The sequence below is a fragment of the Leucoraja erinacea genome, chromosome 3 (genome assembly GCF_028641065.1).
Source record: "Leucoraja erinacea ecotype New England chromosome 3, Leri_hhj_1, whole genome shotgun sequence".
In the NCBI taxonomy this organism is placed as follows: domain Eukaryota; kingdom Metazoa; phylum Chordata; class Chondrichthyes; order Rajiformes; family Rajidae; genus Leucoraja; species Leucoraja erinaceus.
This window is the reverse complement of record NC_073379.1, coordinates 22001529-22018322: the sequence shown is the minus strand read 5'-3', so window position 1 is coordinate 22018322 and position 16794 is coordinate 22001529. Positions and strand designations below refer to the sequence as shown.

The 16794-nt window shown below is 46.3% G+C and overlaps 1 protein-coding gene across 3 annotated transcripts in view; it reads right to left on the bottom strand.

Moving 5' to 3' along the window:
- The window catches only part of LOC129695366 (uncharacterized), a 67147-nt gene that overhangs the window by 3257 nt on the left and 47096 nt on the right, over positions 1 to 16794 (bottom strand). For 2 of the 3 annotated variants that reach the window (XM_055632252.1, XM_055632254.1), the window contains exons 2-7: positions 15022 to 15390; positions 11658 to 12020; positions 9003 to 9365; positions 7984 to 8352; positions 3061 to 3132; positions 1670 to 1786 (exon numbers count right to left, since the gene is read on the bottom strand). In XM_055632252.1, coding sequence (XP_055488227.1) covers positions 1670 to 1786; positions 3061 to 3132; positions 7984 to 8352; positions 9003 to 9365; positions 11658 to 12020; positions 15022 to 15390 — 1653 coding nt within the window. The remainder of the gene's footprint in view (positions 1 to 1669; positions 1787 to 3060; positions 3133 to 7983; positions 8353 to 9002; positions 9366 to 11657; positions 12021 to 15021; positions 15391 to 16794) is intronic. The other variant, XM_055632253.1, reaches the window with a different exon arrangement.

Genomic DNA, 16794 nt, shown 5'->3' with positions numbered 1-16794 from the left:
CAGAGAGATCCATCAGGTCTTGTTACACAGAGTTTGTGTTCAGTGGAACGGTCGCCGAAGCTATATTTGGTCTCGCCAATGGAAAGGAGGCCACATCAGATGCAGTAGATGAAGTTGGAGGAGGTGCAGGTTAACCTCTGTCTCACCTGGAAGGACTGCTGGGGGTTCCTGGATGGATGTAAGGGAGGAGATGTAGGGACAAGTTTGCATCTCCTGCAGTTGCAAGGGAAAGTTTCACATATATTTCTTAAAGAGAATGATGATTGGATTTTTGGCCTTCCATCACAGTGAGGAATGTAGGGAACCTGCTGATGTGGATGCTTATGTTAGCTTTTATATAATTGTGTGTCTTGTATGGCTGTATGGTAATTCACAAAGCACTGTATCTTAATTGGTACATGTGACAATAAAAGACCTTTGTAACCTTTGAATAAAGTTGGGAGCAAGAATCAACCACTCAGCTCTGCTTGTCAATGATATCATGACTGATATCCCACCTGCTAAACGCTCACCCCTGTGCTCTTCAAGAGCATGAAACGTCTGACGAAGGTGTGTCCAGCACGAATGTTAGTGCTTTCTCTTTTCACAGAGGTTGCCTGACCTGCTGTGGGTTTCCAGATATTTCTGTTTCCAGATATTCTCCATCTATCTCTGGCCCAAAATATTAAAAACTCAATCTTTTGAGGAAGAGAGTTCCAAAGACTGTTGATCTAAGAAAAGAAAATCAAGTCATCCTAAAATGGGTGACCCCTACTTGTGAACAGTAACTCTTCAATCCAGGTTTGCTCACAAGAGCAAACATCTTCTCAAATCCATTCTGCAAAGATGCTTTGGGAGCTTAGTCAAGTTTTTTTTTCTCACTTTAATGCCTCTAATTTTTACATCCATGATACTGCATGTTCCCCCCAGTCCCACTCCAAACACGTCTGCTGCTGAAACCCATGTCCCTATCTTCAATCATTCCAGCCTTGTCACCTCTTACGTGTTTTAATCTGTACAAAACGCTCCATTGGCCTCCACTGGCTCCAGCTCGGGGGCATCTCAGTGAGAAGGTTCTCTTTTCCCATTTTCTGTAAGCTGGTCCACTTTGCTAATCTTGGGATCTCTACCTTCTCCAGCTTGCCTCAGAAACATCCCCTCTTTGTTTCTCAGATCAATAGGAGCTCCCTTCCTCAATGACAGTGGCAGCACAGTGGCGCAGCAGGTAAAATGTGCAAACTCCACACTGATATCACCCAAGTTTGGGATCGAACACGGGTCTCAAGCGCTGTGAGGCAGCAGCTCTGCCAGCAGCGCCACAGCACAGCACCAGAGATCTGGGTTCAATACAGACTGTATAGAGTCTGTGCTCGTCCCCATGAATGCTTGGCTTACCTCCGGATGTTCCAGTTTCCTCCACCACCTCATAGATATGCGGGTTAAATCGCCCCTAAGATCCATGGAGATGATGAGAAAGTGGGTTGATATAGAATTAGTGTGAAATTATGATCAATGGTTGGCATGAACTCAGTGGGCAGAACAGCCTATTTCCATGCTGTATCCATAAAATTACAACTTTTAACCACTCTGCCGCAGGAGCTGGATCGTTAAAGCTGGCCTTTACTTTCTGCATCTCTTCCTCCTGGTTACCTCTGTGCAAATTTCAAATGATAACCATCACTGCACTCACCAACATTCCTGTCCAATTCTCTCGGAGTTGGGACTGCCTGGGTGGCTGCCCTGTTTCTTGTCTCTGTGTTTAAATTAACAACACTGTAAATAGGATCCCCTTCAGGCTCCTGTGAACCTGTCAAAGACACAAAAAAGCAATGCGTATTTCAATGGAGAAATTAGAGCTCCCAAACTGTCCACCCCATCCCCTCCCACAGGGTCAAAACTGAAGGGAATCCTGGAGTAATCGCAAAATGCAGAACTTTCCAACCCTATCCTCAGGCGTGGTGGAGGGTTACATAGATGAGGTTATTTGTGCAAATCTATGAGATACATTGATCAGGTATTGTTACTTTGGGAATAATAGGATCAATTCCAAATTACAATGACCTTTCAAAACCAAAGCTGGTGTATTAGATATAATATTGTTCTCCTTACCCTAAAAAGCAATGTACAGGCAATTCTGCTATACCACGAATGCTGCATTCTTAAGGAACATCTTATTGTAAAAAATTACATTCTGAAAATAATTGTGCCAATGAGAAACAGGAGGTAAGGGGCTAGTGATTATGAGGCTTGCAATAACAATGTTATTTCTCCCACTGGTTTTTTAAAAACAAAGATCTATTTTATAGCTCCAAGTTTAGTTTTGTAGCTGCAATCTACAAATACTGATGGCTCAATGTTACATTGTTTAATAGAGTATCACTGCACACATGTCAATTTAAATGATTGTTTGACCACCCATGATGATCTGTATTCATAAGAGACAGTGGTGACTGCTTACTGCAGGGAGGTTACATGAACATGTTTTTTTATCCCCAGGTTGTTTTTTCCAAGATAGCTTTTTTTCTGCTTTCCAAAGTAACTTTTTACTGGATCTCTACTTCCTGATAGAGATTATTTTATAACCAATTCAAGCTGCATAATAGCATTACCTAATTTAGCAATCGTGTTGTAGCCAATTTGCGATTTCAAAACCTATGTTGAGCAATACTACCTGTACTTACTTTGCAGGTTGAGCAGCAAAGGTTCATGAGGCTGGTTTTTGGGATGACAAAGAGATTAAATAGGTTGGACCTTCAATCTTTAGAGTTAAGGACAGGTGTCCAATACAAAATACTTCCAGTAGGTTCGACAGAGTAGATTAATTCCCATGACTGAGGAATCTGGAATCTTAGTGCAAGCCCTGGTCCTTAAGGTGAGTCTTTTAAGTATTAATATTCCACTTGAACACACAACCTGATCTGCTCTGTCTTTGCTGATCTAATTAGAAGGCTGTGGGAGGTAGGGAAGGAGGGTAGGTGGTAGCGACAATTGAAAGGCCAGTTATTAAATGCGGGTTTGAGCTCTGCTTTTCCAAAGAATGTCCTCAATATGAAAGGAAGTTTTGGCAGATTCTCCTATTACCTGGCTCTGGTCCTTGTGGTTTCCGACCATTGGCCGTGCTGGCATCAACACAACACACACGCTGCTGCGAACCTGTCAAAGACAAAGGAAAGTATTCTGTGAGAATTCTCTCTAGATACCTCTCCCACTCTCCTCCTTTAACACACTTCTCTACTCTCAGCTCATGGTCCTCTGAGCCCATCATGCTCCCATCTGGGCCTACTAATTCCCTGCTCAAGTTCTTTTCTTTCATAATCTTCCTTAAAGGCCCTGTCCGATTTCTGTTCCTTAAACTTTGCATATGCATCCTTTTCCTTTGAGACTAAATTTACAACCTCTCATCATTAAATCACTCTCACTTCCTGATGCAAACTTTCCCAAGAGCAGCTGGTCCATAACTACTTTACCCAGTAAAAAACAAAGTGCTGGAGAAATTCATAGGGCCACGCAGGCTCTGTGGTGGAGAGAAATGGATAGATAATGTTTTGGGTCGCGATCCTTCATCAGATTGATGCAGTAGAGGGGAGAAAGCTGGCAAGGAGAGTTGAAGGGGAACGGGTGCGGCAAAAACTGACAAATGTTGGTAGATTCAGAAAAGGGTTGAGTGGCAGATGGATGGAGCTGTGGCGGCGTTCCGGCGGTGACCCGACTTCGGAGGCTCAGCCGCAGGCCCAGGGGACAACATCGTCGGGAGCTCACAGGTCACAGGTTGGTGATCTGTTTTTCCGGAGCTCCCACTACAACAGCTTTGTCTGCTGGACTGGAGGGCGGCAGTTTCAACCACCCCGGGCCGCGGAGTTTGAGCTGGCCCGTTCGCGGAGCTTGGATTCAGCCGTGGAACTGACTTACCATCACCCCGCGGGGTCACAACATCGGAAGCCTGGATCGCCTCAGCGCAGAGGGAGAACAAGGAAGGAAGAGACAAAGACTTTAAGACTTTTGCCTTCCATCACAGTGAGGAGGTGCCGGGTGAACTCACTGTGCTGGATGTTAAATTTGTGTTTATTGTGTGTTTTTGTTAATTTATTATATGTATGACTGCAAGGCACGAAATTTCGTTCAGGCCGGAAGGTCTGAATGACAATAAAGGATACTTTACTTTACAAAGGATTGAGATAAAATGAAGACAATGAAGACAGATGTAGAATCAAATAAGGAAGGAAGAAAACTGTGTAATATAAAACCAACGGGCAGAATGTGTGTCTCAGTGGGCCTCCTTGTGTCCCCTTGTGTCCCAGTGGGCCTCCTTGTGTCCCAGTGGGCCTCCCTGTGTCCCAGTGGGCCTCCCTGTGTCCCAGTGGGCCTCCCTGTGTCCCAGTGGGCCTCCCTGTGTCCCAGTGGGCCTCCCTGTGTCCCAGTGGGCCTCCCTGTGTCCCAGTGGGCCTCCCCTGTGTCTCAGTGGGCCTCCCTGTGTCCCAGTGGGCCTCCCTGTGTCCCAGTGGGCCTCCCTGTGTCCCAGTGGGCCTCCCTGTGTCCCAGTGGGCCTCCCTGTGTCCCAGTGGGCCTCCCTGTGTCCCAGTGGGCCTCCCTGTGTCCCAGTGGGCCTCCCTGTGTGTCCCAGTGGGCCTCCCTGTGTCCCAGTGGGCCTCCCTGTGTCCCAGTGGGCCTCCCTGGCCTCCCTGTGTCCCAGTGGGCCTCCCTGTGTCCCAGTGGGCCTCCCTGTGTCCCAGTGGGCCTCCCTGTGTCCCTGTGTCCCAGTGGGCCTCCCTGTGTCCCAGTGGGCCTCCCTGTGTCCCAGTGGGCCTCCCTGTGTCCCAGTGGGCCTCCCTGTGTCCCAGTGGGCCTCCCTGTGTCCCAGTGGGCCTCCCTGTGTCCCAGTGGGCCTCCCTGTGTCCCAGTGGGCCTCCCTGTGTCCCAGTGGGCCTCCCTGTGTCCCAGTGGGCCTCCCTGTGTCCCAGTGGGCCTCCCTGTGTCCCAGTGGGTCTCCCTGTGTCCCAGTGGGCCTCCCAGTGGGCCTCCCTGTGTCCCAGTGGGCCTCCCTGTGTCCCAGTGGGCCTCCCTGTGTCCCAGTGGGCCTCCCTGTGTCTCAGTGGGCCTCCCTGTGTCCCAGTGGGCCTCCCTGTGTCCCAGTGGGCCTCCCTGTGTCCCAGTGGGGTGCCTCCCTGTGTCCCAGTGGGCCTCCCTGTGTCCCAGTGGGCCTCCTTGTGTCCCAGTGGGCCTCCCTGTGTCCCAGTGGGCCTCCCTGTGTACCAGTGGGCCTCCTGTGTGTCCCAGTGGGTCTCCCTGTGTCCCAGTGGGCCTCCCTGTGTCCCAGTGGGCCTCCCTGTGTCCCAGTGGGCCTCCCTGTGGGCCTCCTTGTTCCCTGGTCCTCCCTGTGTCCCAGTGGGCCTCCTTGTGTCCCAGTGGGCCTCCCTGTGTCCCAGTGGGCCTCCTTGTGTCCCAGTGGGCCTCCCTGTGTCCCAGTGGGTCTCCTTGTGTCCCAGTGGGTCTCCTTATGGCCCAGTGTTGAACACTATTCAGTACCAATCCTACCTTACCCCGGGATGTTCTGTTGTATTAATCATGCCACATGCTTGCTCAGTAGACTAACAAAAAGTTTGGCATTTCTCCAACACACTAGCCAATTTCTACAAATGCACCATTGAAAGCAAGACAAAGTGCTGGAGTAATTTAGCAAGTCAGGCAGCATCCCTGGAGAACGTGGATAGGTGACGTATAGGGTCGGGACCCTTCTTCAGACTGATCGGGATACTGTCAGGATGCTTCACAGTTTGGAAACAGCTCCCCAAGACTAAGACATTTCAGAGAGTTGTGAATGTAGTCGAGTATATCACACAGCCCACACTTCCCACTATTGACTTCATCTGCACTTCACGCTGCCTTAGGAAAGCAGTGAACATAATCAAGGATATTTTTCACCTCGGTCATCCCCTCTTCTCCCCTCTCCCATTGGGCAGAAGATACATTAGCTTAAAGACGCAATCCACCAGATTCAGGAACAGCTTCTTCCCCCACTTTTGCCAGACTACTGAACGGCCCTCCCACAAACTAAGGTGTAGTCCCGATCTTCCAACTTACTTCAGTGCGACCCATGCATTTTTTCTCTTTTTATCTGAACTTTTTCTGGAGCTGTAACACTGCAATGAAGGAACTACGGATGGCTCAGTGGCACAGCGGTAGAGTTGCTGCCTTACTGCGCCAAAGACCCGGGTTTGATCCTAACTATGGGAGCCGTCTGTATGGAGTTTGTAAGTTCTCCCTGTAACCACTTAGGTTTTCTCCGAGTGCTCTGGTTTCCTCCCACACACGATAGACATAAGAATTAATGATACAGGGTGCTCGCTGGTCGGCACAGACATGGTGGGCCAAAGGACCTGTTTCCACGCTGTATCTCTACTAAAGTCTAAAACACAATATTATGTACTCTGGTATTTTTCTCTTTACACTGCCTGTTGTACTTGTATATGGATTGATTGTACTCATGTATGATATGATTAGATTTGGCGAAATAACATACAAACAAAGATTTTCACTGTATCACAGTAGAAGTGACTATAATAATAAATTAATACATGAATGCAAGCATTTGTTGCTGTTGCTAAGGACCTAATCAAGAACCTATCAATCTACGCTTTAAATTTTCCACTGACTAGACCTCCACTTTTGCCTGTGGCATTGAATTCCACTGATTCATCATTCACTGGCTAAAAAAAAAACAATCTTCCTCATCTCGATTCTAAAGGTTCATCCTTTTATTCTGAGGCTGTGCCCTCTGGTTCTGGACTCTCTCACTGCTGGTAACATTCTCTCCATGCCCACATGTCCTTTTGATAGCATAGTGACCAAGGACATTTATACCCGAGTTCATATCTTCTTGCATTAAAGGCCAACATTACATTTGTTTTCTGAAATCCACACGTTTGATACATAAAGTGAGTTATCTGTGAACATTGGTATTCCCCAATCCGTAACCGCTGGAAGAGCATTGAAGTTTGACAGCTTTTTTTCCTGAAGTGTATTATCTCACATTTTCTCACATTCCCATGTTGTTTCCCAACGCACTTGGCTGGTCGATATATTCTCTTCAAACCTTGAGCCATCACATTCCCACTCAGTTTCACATCATCTGCAAACTGGTCCATGATTGAATTGGAAAGCTCAGAACCTTTTTCAAATGATACCCAAGCATTTGAAGAACAGCGAGGATCTAAGGACAGAATCACAGCCGGACCTTCCCACAAATTCATCGGAGGGCAAGGGCAATGAATACCTTATCTCAGGACTGTATTATTATGAACAGGAAATTCTGACCCTGTTATACCCATTTATGGACAAGGTCTGTCAGGGTAGCAATGGTGAGGGCAGACTTGACCCTTCAAGGGGTACAGCCCCAGTCCACTAGAACTTGGCACACGATGTCTGTGCCGACCATAATGCCAAATTAAACTAATCGTATCTCTCTGCACATGGTTGATCTCTTTCCATTCCATGTATATTTACATGTATAAATGCTCTTTAAACATTGCTAGCGTGTCAGCTTCCACACCTCCCCTGGTTGCATGTTCCAGGCACCAACCATTCTGAACAATTGGCACTTCTTAAATCTCCGTTAAAACATTCCTACTCTCACCTTAACCCATGCTCTCTAGTTTTTGACATCTCAACCCTGGGGAAAAAAGACTAACTACTCTTTCTATATGTCTCAGAATTTGACATTCTGTTCGCCCCTCAGCATCAGGTGTTCCAGAGAAAAACAATCCAACCTCTCCTTATTGCTAAAATCTTCTAATCCAGGCATTATTCTGTAACCCTCTGCACCCTCTCCAAAGTGTCCAAATCCTTCCTGAAATGTGGTGACCAGAACTGGACAAAATACTCCAAATGTGGCCTAACCAGGGATGACTGGCCTCCTGTTCACATTTCCGGCCTATAATATTTGAAAAAGCCACCAGTCCCAAGAACACCCACAACAGACCACAATGTAGTTGTTATTGGCAAACTCACATTTTTTCAAAGAGATGAGAGCAAATACCATCAGGCCAATAGCCAATATGGGTAATCCAATGTAGACGCCTGGGTGCAACACTCCCCCAACCTCGAATAGGCGGATCTCACGCGTGTCCATCTGGTGTTCATTCTCAGCCACACACGTGTATTTCCCTGGCAGCGTGAGGTGAAGCAGCTCTCCCACAGTCAGTAGTTTCTCTGGATCATGTGTGACTGTCATCTCACTAATGTTCACGGGCAGTGAGCTGTTCCCTGGGCCGATCCATGTGATGTTTGCAGGGGGCTTCCCTTCAGCCCTGCACACAAGGGTGCGTTCTCCAGTTACATTGTCACTCACAACGGACAGCTCCAGGATGGTGGCTGGGACTTGGAGAAGGAAGAAATGTATTAAATTAATTGAATTAATCACTGTTGGTGTGTGCGGATAAACTCCATCTGAATGGGGATTGGAAGGACACATCTAGGAGACTGCAGTGAAATATTTGCAGATATGACGGTGTCTTTGAGAAGCACATGGATCTACAGGGAATGGAGGGATATGGATCATGTGTCAGCAGATGATATTAGTTTAACTTACAGAACCATTATATTCTGCACAGATATTGCGGGCCAAAGGGCCTGGTCCTGTGCTGTGCTGTTCTATGTAATATTCAGTGAGAGAACATACAGGTTACCGGAGTCGATGTGAATGAAAGAGACGGATGATACCCCCAGGGCCGTCTGTGGATCTTTGTAACACAGACCATGTCACAGACACAGGGACTGGAGGTTCAGCTGGTGAATGTGGTTCTGAATCTCTGATCCTGCTGCAGGGAGCTCCGTGCAACCTGGCTGGAATCAGCACTGTTTTCCAACCACTAGGGGCAGTGCTGAGCAAGGGAAGCCCAGTGCAAGGAATGGAACCTACAATGGATTGGGCCGATCTCGGCTCCAGCTGTCAGTGGATCTCATGTCCTCTTACAGTTGTTAATGTGATTTTATCGTTCACAGCACAACACAGACAGATATTTCCTTACCCACAACCTCCAGTTTAGTCTCATCCTGAGTCACCGTCTCCTGTGTGGAATTCCTGACCCAAACGTAACAGAAATAGTCACTGCTGTCGTCCAGTCTGAGTTCCTTCACTCTGATAGAGGCGTCTCCCTGGTCTAGTTTTCCCACCAGCTCATATCGACCTCCTCCCTTTACAGTGACAGTGGAGGGAGGGTTCACAGAGTGGGGGTGGGTGTGATTAAAGACTGTGGACTCTTCCCGTGGATTCCCCTTCATCCAGCGGACAGTGATGGGGCTGGGATTCTTGTTCAAGGGGCTGAAGGAGCAGGGCAGTGTGGCTGAATCTCTTCTCTTCCCAATCACCATGGATGTGTTCTTCTTTCCATCTTGTATAGAGAAAAGTTGTATTTAACAATCTATTCCACATGGTTTATAAAAATACATCATCCATGCCTGTGACATTGATTCCCCATCCCACTCCCGCTCTGATCTGTCTGTCTCAGACCTCCTGCATTGTTCTAACGAGGCCCAATCTCAAGCAACCTCATCTTCTGTCTGGGCAGCATGAAGCTTTTGTGTTAACATTTAATACAACAATTTCAATAACTTGCTTAAGGGCCTGTCCAACTTACGCGATTATTAGGGGACAACGGGCGACTAGGCGGTCACCACACGGTTGCCGGGTGTCACATGTAGGGTCGTGAGTCGTCTCCTTAAGTCGCCCAAAGATCCGTAGTGTTTTTCTGGTCGCCGCAGGATTTTGAAATGTTCAAATCTTTTTGACGACACTCAGCGATCTTGGGCTTGTCGTAGCTTGTCTTCTCCTGACGTAGGTGCTGTCGTAAGTTGTCGCCAGGATAACATAGGTTGTTGCCAGGATGATGTATGTTGTCGCTGGTGCTGACTTCGATGAATTCATTTGGGGACTACCTACGTCAACCTGCGTCAACCGGCGACAGCTACCGTGTCAAGAGAAGTCTTCAATTGTCACCGACAGGGTGGTAGCTTGTCGTAGCTTGTCGCGGGTGGAGGTCGGTTGACTGGTTATCGTAGGTTGTCACCTGTGTGGTCGTAGGGTTGTCTAGGTGTGGTCGTAGGTGGACGTCCTAAGTCGTGACGATTGAGTCGCCGGTTGTCATGGCTTAACGTCGACTAGGTGGTAGGTTGTTGTAGACATTGTCGTGGGGGGGGTCCAGTCACCGGTTTTTCGGCAACCTGCTACGACCATGACAGTCACCGGCAGTCGCCTAAAAAATCACCTAAGTGGGACAAGCCCTTTACTGTTAAGTATAAGAACTGGCCAGAACTGCCTCAAAAGTCAATATTACCTGACACAAACCACCATAGCTAGAGGCTGATGACAATATCACTGGAGATGCCACAAGTCTCCCGTCAACACTAACATTGGAGATGAGACAGTGGCGTTCACCTCTGTTCAAACATGAGAAAGTGAAGCCAATCGTAAGAGTGCAGTCCACATAAGTGGCAGCTCAAATATCAAACCCACACATGGGCTGTAGTGTTGCTTATTGACAATGCAAGAGTATCATGAGGAAGGCAGATGAACGTAGAACTGTCGAAAGATACTACAAATGTTGATCTAATACAGATATAGGCAGAGAAATGGCAGATGGAGTTTGATCCAAACATATGTGAAGTGTTGTCTTTGGGAGGTTGAATGCAAGTGGAAAATATACAAGGGCAAGTCCCTTAATACCACTGATGTACAGAAAAATATTGGGATCCAATTCCATAACTCCTTGAAAATGGCAACACGTTAAAAACGTGTACAGTATTCTTGCTTTCATTGGTCAAGGTACTGAATACAAGATGTGTAGGAAGGAACTGCAGATGCTGGTTAAAACCGAAGATGGACACAAAAAGCTGGAGTAACTCAGCGGGACAGGCAGCATCTCTGGAGAGAAAGGATGTGTCACGTTTCAGGTCAAGAAGAAGATACTTGACCCGAAACATCATCCATTCCTTCTCTCCAGAGATGCTACCTGTCCCGGTGAGTTACTCCAGCTTTTAGTGTCTATCTACTGAATACAAGAGTCAGGAAGTCATGTTGTAGCTCTATACAACTTTAGTTACGACACTGGGATTATTGCATTCAGTTTTATGTGCAGTTTTCACCCATTACAGGAAGGATGAGGAGACTTTGGAAAGGGTTCAGAAGAGGTTTAGCAGAATGCTGCCTGGATTAGAGGGTAATAGTTATAAGAAAAGGTCGGACATACTTGAACTGTTTCTCTGGACTGTTGAAAGTTTATAAAAATATGAAAGACATGGATAGGAGAGAGAGTCAGAACCTTTTGCCTACGGCGGAAATGTCAACGAATAGACGGTATTGTGACAAGGACAGATGGGAAAAGATGAAAGGAGATATGTGGGGAAAGTTATTGTTTACACAGAGGGTGGTGGGTGCCAGGAAAATACTGTTAGGGGTGGTGGAGGCAGCTACGATAGTGGAGTTTTAGAGACTTTTTGAAATGCAGGTAATGGAAGAAATGTATCACCTGCAGGTAGACGAGATTAACGTAGCATCATGTTCGGTACAGACATTGCGGGCCAAAGGGCCTGTTCCTGTGCTGGTCTACACTGTCACTGGGAGCTCATTCCTCTTAAGGTTGTGCAATATGATATTATCGTTTACAGCATAACATACGTTTCCTTACCCACAACCTGCAGTTTCATCTCATCTTGAGTCACAGTCGTCAACGCTGAATACCTGACATAAACGTGACAGGTGTAATCACTGGCGTCGTCCAGTTTGAGTCCCTTCACTCTGATGGAGGCGTCTCCCTGCTCCACATTTCCCACCAGATCATATCGATCTCCTTTATTTACATTTTTCGGAATGTTATTTGCTGCTGGGGGGGGAGAAGTGTCACGAAAGACAACAGACCATTTTGGTGGATTCCCCTTCATCCAGCTGATGGTGATGGAGCTGGGATTCCTGTTCGAGGGACTGAAGGAGCAGGGCAGTGTGGCAGTCGCACCCTTCCTCCCAATCACCATGGATGCTCTGTCATTATCAACTTGCAGAGAGAAGAGTTTTAAAGTGTGAATATGATTTAGTAATTGAATACAATAACCACACAGTCTTTATCAATAGTTCATCCATACTTGTGACTTGGATTCTCCATCCCATTCCACTCTGATCCACCTGTTCCTGACCTGCACTATTCTAATAAGGGCCAATCTCAAGTAATGACATCTCAGCTTCAGTCTGGCCAGGATGGAGCCTTGACCTTGAAGACCAGGAACCGGAGAGGAGGATGGAGGGTGACTAAAGGCGCGGTTAACTGATTAGGTGGGGTTGGGGGGGGGGGGGGGGGGGGGGGGGGGGGGGGGGGGGGGGGGGGGGGGGGCGGTCTTAGGTTCTGCACCCGAAGCACTTCTCATTACCTCTGACATCTGCACTAATCAGGAATCAACTTACCTCTGCCTTAAATATATCCACTGACTTTGCCTCCACAGCCATCTGTGGCAATGAATTCCATAGATTCATCACCCTCCTGCCAAAGAAATTCATCCTCATCTCCTTCCTAAAAGAACGTCCCTTTAATTCTGAGGCTAAAACCTCTCGTCTTCAACTCTCCCACTAGTGGAAGCATCCTCTCCACATCCAAGCCTTTCACTATTCTGTCTGTTTCAATGTCGTCCTCCCTCATTCTTCTAAACTGCAGCAAACATAGGCCCAGTGCCGTCAAATATTCATCTGATGTTATCCTACTCATTCCTGGGATCATTCTTGTGAACCTCCTTTGGACCCTCTCCAGAGCCAGCACATCCTTCCTCAGATATGGTGCCTAAAATTGCTCACAATATTCCAAATGTGGCCTGACCAGCGCCTGAAAGATTCTCAGCTTTACATCCCTACTTTTGCATATAAACCCTCTCAAAATAAATGCTAGCATTGCGTTTGCTTTCTTTATAACTGATTTGACTTGCAGATTAACTTTTTGTGAATCCTGCACCAGCATTCTCAAGTCACCTTGCACCTCCGATTTCTGGATTCTCTCGACATTTAAAAAGTAACCAACGCCTTTAATCCTATTACCAAAATACATGACTCCACACTTTTCCACACCTTTCCATCTGCCACTTCTCTGCCCACTCTCCCAACCTATCCAAGTTCTTCTGCAGAGACCCTGCTTTCTCTGCACTACCTGCCCATCCACCTATTTTCGTATAATTCGCAAACTTGGCCACAAAGTCTTCGATCCCCTCATCCAAATCATTAATATACAACGTGAAGAGCAGCGGCCCCAGCACCGAGCCCTGCGGAACTCTGCTAGTAACTGGCAGCCATCCTGAAAATGCCTGGTTAACGGAATCAGGCGGGGTGGAGGAGTTTTTAACTTCCGCTCCCTAATCTCATCTGCGGGAGGAGCCCCCCCCACCCACCGCACACCACCCCTGGGGAAGAAGGGCTGAATAGGGCTGTGCAGGGTGAGGGTCAACATTCCAGGACAACTGGAATGGAGGCGGCGGCTGCAATGGGGCCTCTGTGGCCACTGCATCGAGGTCTGTAAAATGGTGCAAAATGGCAACTGTTGCCCAGACTCGGTGGGTTCTTCTGTACATGATGTACTAACCGGGGGGATTGTGCTTATTTATGTACGGTGATATTCTTACTGATCTGTATGCAAAAAAGTATTTCACTGTACTTGCTACAGGTGATAATAAAGAAACCATTGAACCGAAAATAGACACAAAATGCTGGAGTAATTCAGCGGGCTGGCAGCATCTCTGGATAGAATGAATCGGTGACGTTTCGGGTCGTGATTCTTCTTCAGGAGAACTGAGTCAGTATCGCAGATGCTGTAGAACTCGCCAGTTCTGATACAAACAGCGAGCAAGTCACCAGAAATTGTTCTATTCACGGTTGACCCATTGAACCATTGAGTCAACATTGAATACAATAATTTCTGGTAACTTTCTCACTGTTTGTATCAGAAGTTTTGCAGTAGGTTATCCATCTGCAATACTGACTCAGTTCTCCTCTGTCCACTGACACTGCCTGATCTGCAGCGTGTTTCTTGCAGCTGACGTACGTTTTGCAGCTCTGTTTCTATCTTTGTTTGTGTTCTCTGTCTCCAGTTTCCTTCCTTAATTTATCAACCAGATAATTTCATCAACAGCAAACCTAGACTCACCCTTTCAGAAATATTTCCTATTTCCAATCCACCCCTCTATACAACCTCTGCAACTTCAGCTAACTTATTTTAAGTTACAATAATTGTTCAGAGAATAACTGATTAATATTCCATTTTGCTTATCTTCAGTAGAACTGGTTAGTTCTGATAAAAGAGAGAAAAAGTATCATCCAAAATTCTTGAATTCAATGGAGTCTGCAATGATGCAGAGAGCCCTGTTCTTCAAATTGCATTAGACGGGTTATAAGGAAGTCACAAAAAATAGTCAGAGGGGGAATTGCATGGATGATTAAGATTACAAGCACCAGAAAGCTCAGGATTAACCATGTAGAATGAATAAAAGGTTTTCCCTCGTTCCCCCGCCCATCAACTGCATTTATTCCTTGGGAAAGCAGCCAACATAATGAAGGATCACTCACACCCGAGTTACTCTCTCTTCTCCCCTCCCCCATTACCGGAACCAGAGGCTGACAACAATGTCACTGGAGGTCCCATGATTATCCCATCAACACCAGCAATGGAGATTAGACATGATGTTTATCTATGTTTAATCACTAGAAAGTGAAGCCAATCACAAGAAAGTAGACTCAACAAATGGCAGCTGAAATGATCAACCTGTCCATTCTCTCCCGCACACACACGTATCTCCAGATACATTATCACCATCGCTCCAAGATGGTGGCTGAAGCCTAGAGAGGGATAAAAGTCACTGTTATTCATTGGTGCAGGGGAGAACCAGGAAGGGTGAAGATTTGAAAGAGACCCAGCGGGAGAATGGAGTGAAATATTCAGAGAGGAAACAGAACAAAGCTCATTCTTCTCACAGTTGTTCAATGTGATTTTATCATTTACTTCTCAACACTGACTGTTTCCTTACCCAAAACCTGTAGTCCCGTTTCATCCTGAGTCACCTGAATATTTTCCTTCTTAGAGGATTTAAAGATCCAAACATGACAGAAATAGTTGTTGGTGTCATTCAACATGAGTCCCCTCACTCTGATGGAGGCGTCTCCCTTGTCTACGTTTCCCACCAGCTCATATCGACCTCCTCTATTTACATTGTCAGTGCCGGGACCGCTTGTGCCGTAGGAGCGGGTATGATTAAAGACAACGGACTCTTCCCATGGAGTCCCCTTCATCCAGAGGATAGTGATCACCCTGCTATTTGCTCTCGAGTGTTTGAAGTTGCAGTTCAGTGTGGCACCACGTCCTCTCTTCCCGATCACCATAGATGCGTTGACATCACCTCGGATAGAGAAAGATTTAAAATATGGACATTATTCATTGGTCGGATGCATTAACCACATTTATTTTTATCAATACTTTACCTGTGTCTGTGACCATGTTGATAGACACAAAATGCTGGAGTAACTCAGCAGATCATGCGGCATCTCTGGAGAAAAGTAGTAGGTAATGTTTGTGAATGGAAGCCTTCTTCAGACCTGAAGTAGAATCTATTCCATTTCTCCATAGATGCTGCCTGGCACGTTGTGTTACTCCAGCATTTTGTGTCTATCTTCGGTATAAATCAGCATCTGCAGTTCCTTCCTACACATCTGTGACCATGTTTCTCCATCCCACTCCCACTCTGACCCATCTGTCCCTGACCTTCCTGCGCTGCTCTAGAGCGGTGAAATGTAACTGTAATTGTAATTCATCTACTTTATAAATAATATGCAGAATTCTCAAATCAAATTGAATAGAGTAATTGCAGGTGGCCTGGTTGTTTTTTTACATAACCTACAATGCTACTAAATCATGTCTAAAACCCTGGAACATTATGGTGTCAGTCTCGCCCCTCGCTCAACCAAAACTCTAATGGCCACAACATCATAGTTCCATGCATTAATCCAAACTCTATATTCATCTGCCTTACACATAATAAACATAGAATTGAAATAAACACACTTCAGCCCATCAGTTCCACTGCGTTCATTAACCTGGCCCCGCCAGCCCTTCTGATCAGCCTTAAACTGATGTCTACATCCCATTCAATTCCTCCACCTGCTCCAGTTCCCAACCTTCTGACAAACTAGATTAAACCCTCCTGAGTAGCAGCAACACAACGTCCTACATGGATATTGTCGCCCCTCCAGTTGACTTGCATTCAGACCTGATTAATTTTACAGCAATTTATGTTTTAATTCTTGATGAAGGGGAAGTTCTGTTGACAATTTAAGTGGAGTTTAGGGTTAGGGTGGACAATATATCTAACAGAATTGATAAGGAAGGATCCAGTCGATGTAGTATACCTCTACTACATTTTCTACTGCATGTTCTACTACATGGCCATTTTCCATCGAATTATAAGAAGATTGCAGATGGAATATGAAGAGGTGGAGAAGGTGTGTGAGATAAAAATTAACAGAGACACGCACCGAGTGATAATACCTACACAGAAATGAGAGATAAGATAGTTAAACAGAACAATGCTCAAGGATGCCAAGGAACATGTGGAAACTCCTTCTGAGACACAGTTAACTAAAACAAATGTGACACATTGAGGCAATGGTTAGTGAAGTGCGAGACGCTGGGCTCAATGATGAAAGTATGAAGTACAAGATTACGATAGCTACATTGACATAGAAAAAATCAGGAGAGAAACAAATGATTGTCAGGTTGATGATCAGAACTGGGAAAAGTTACAATA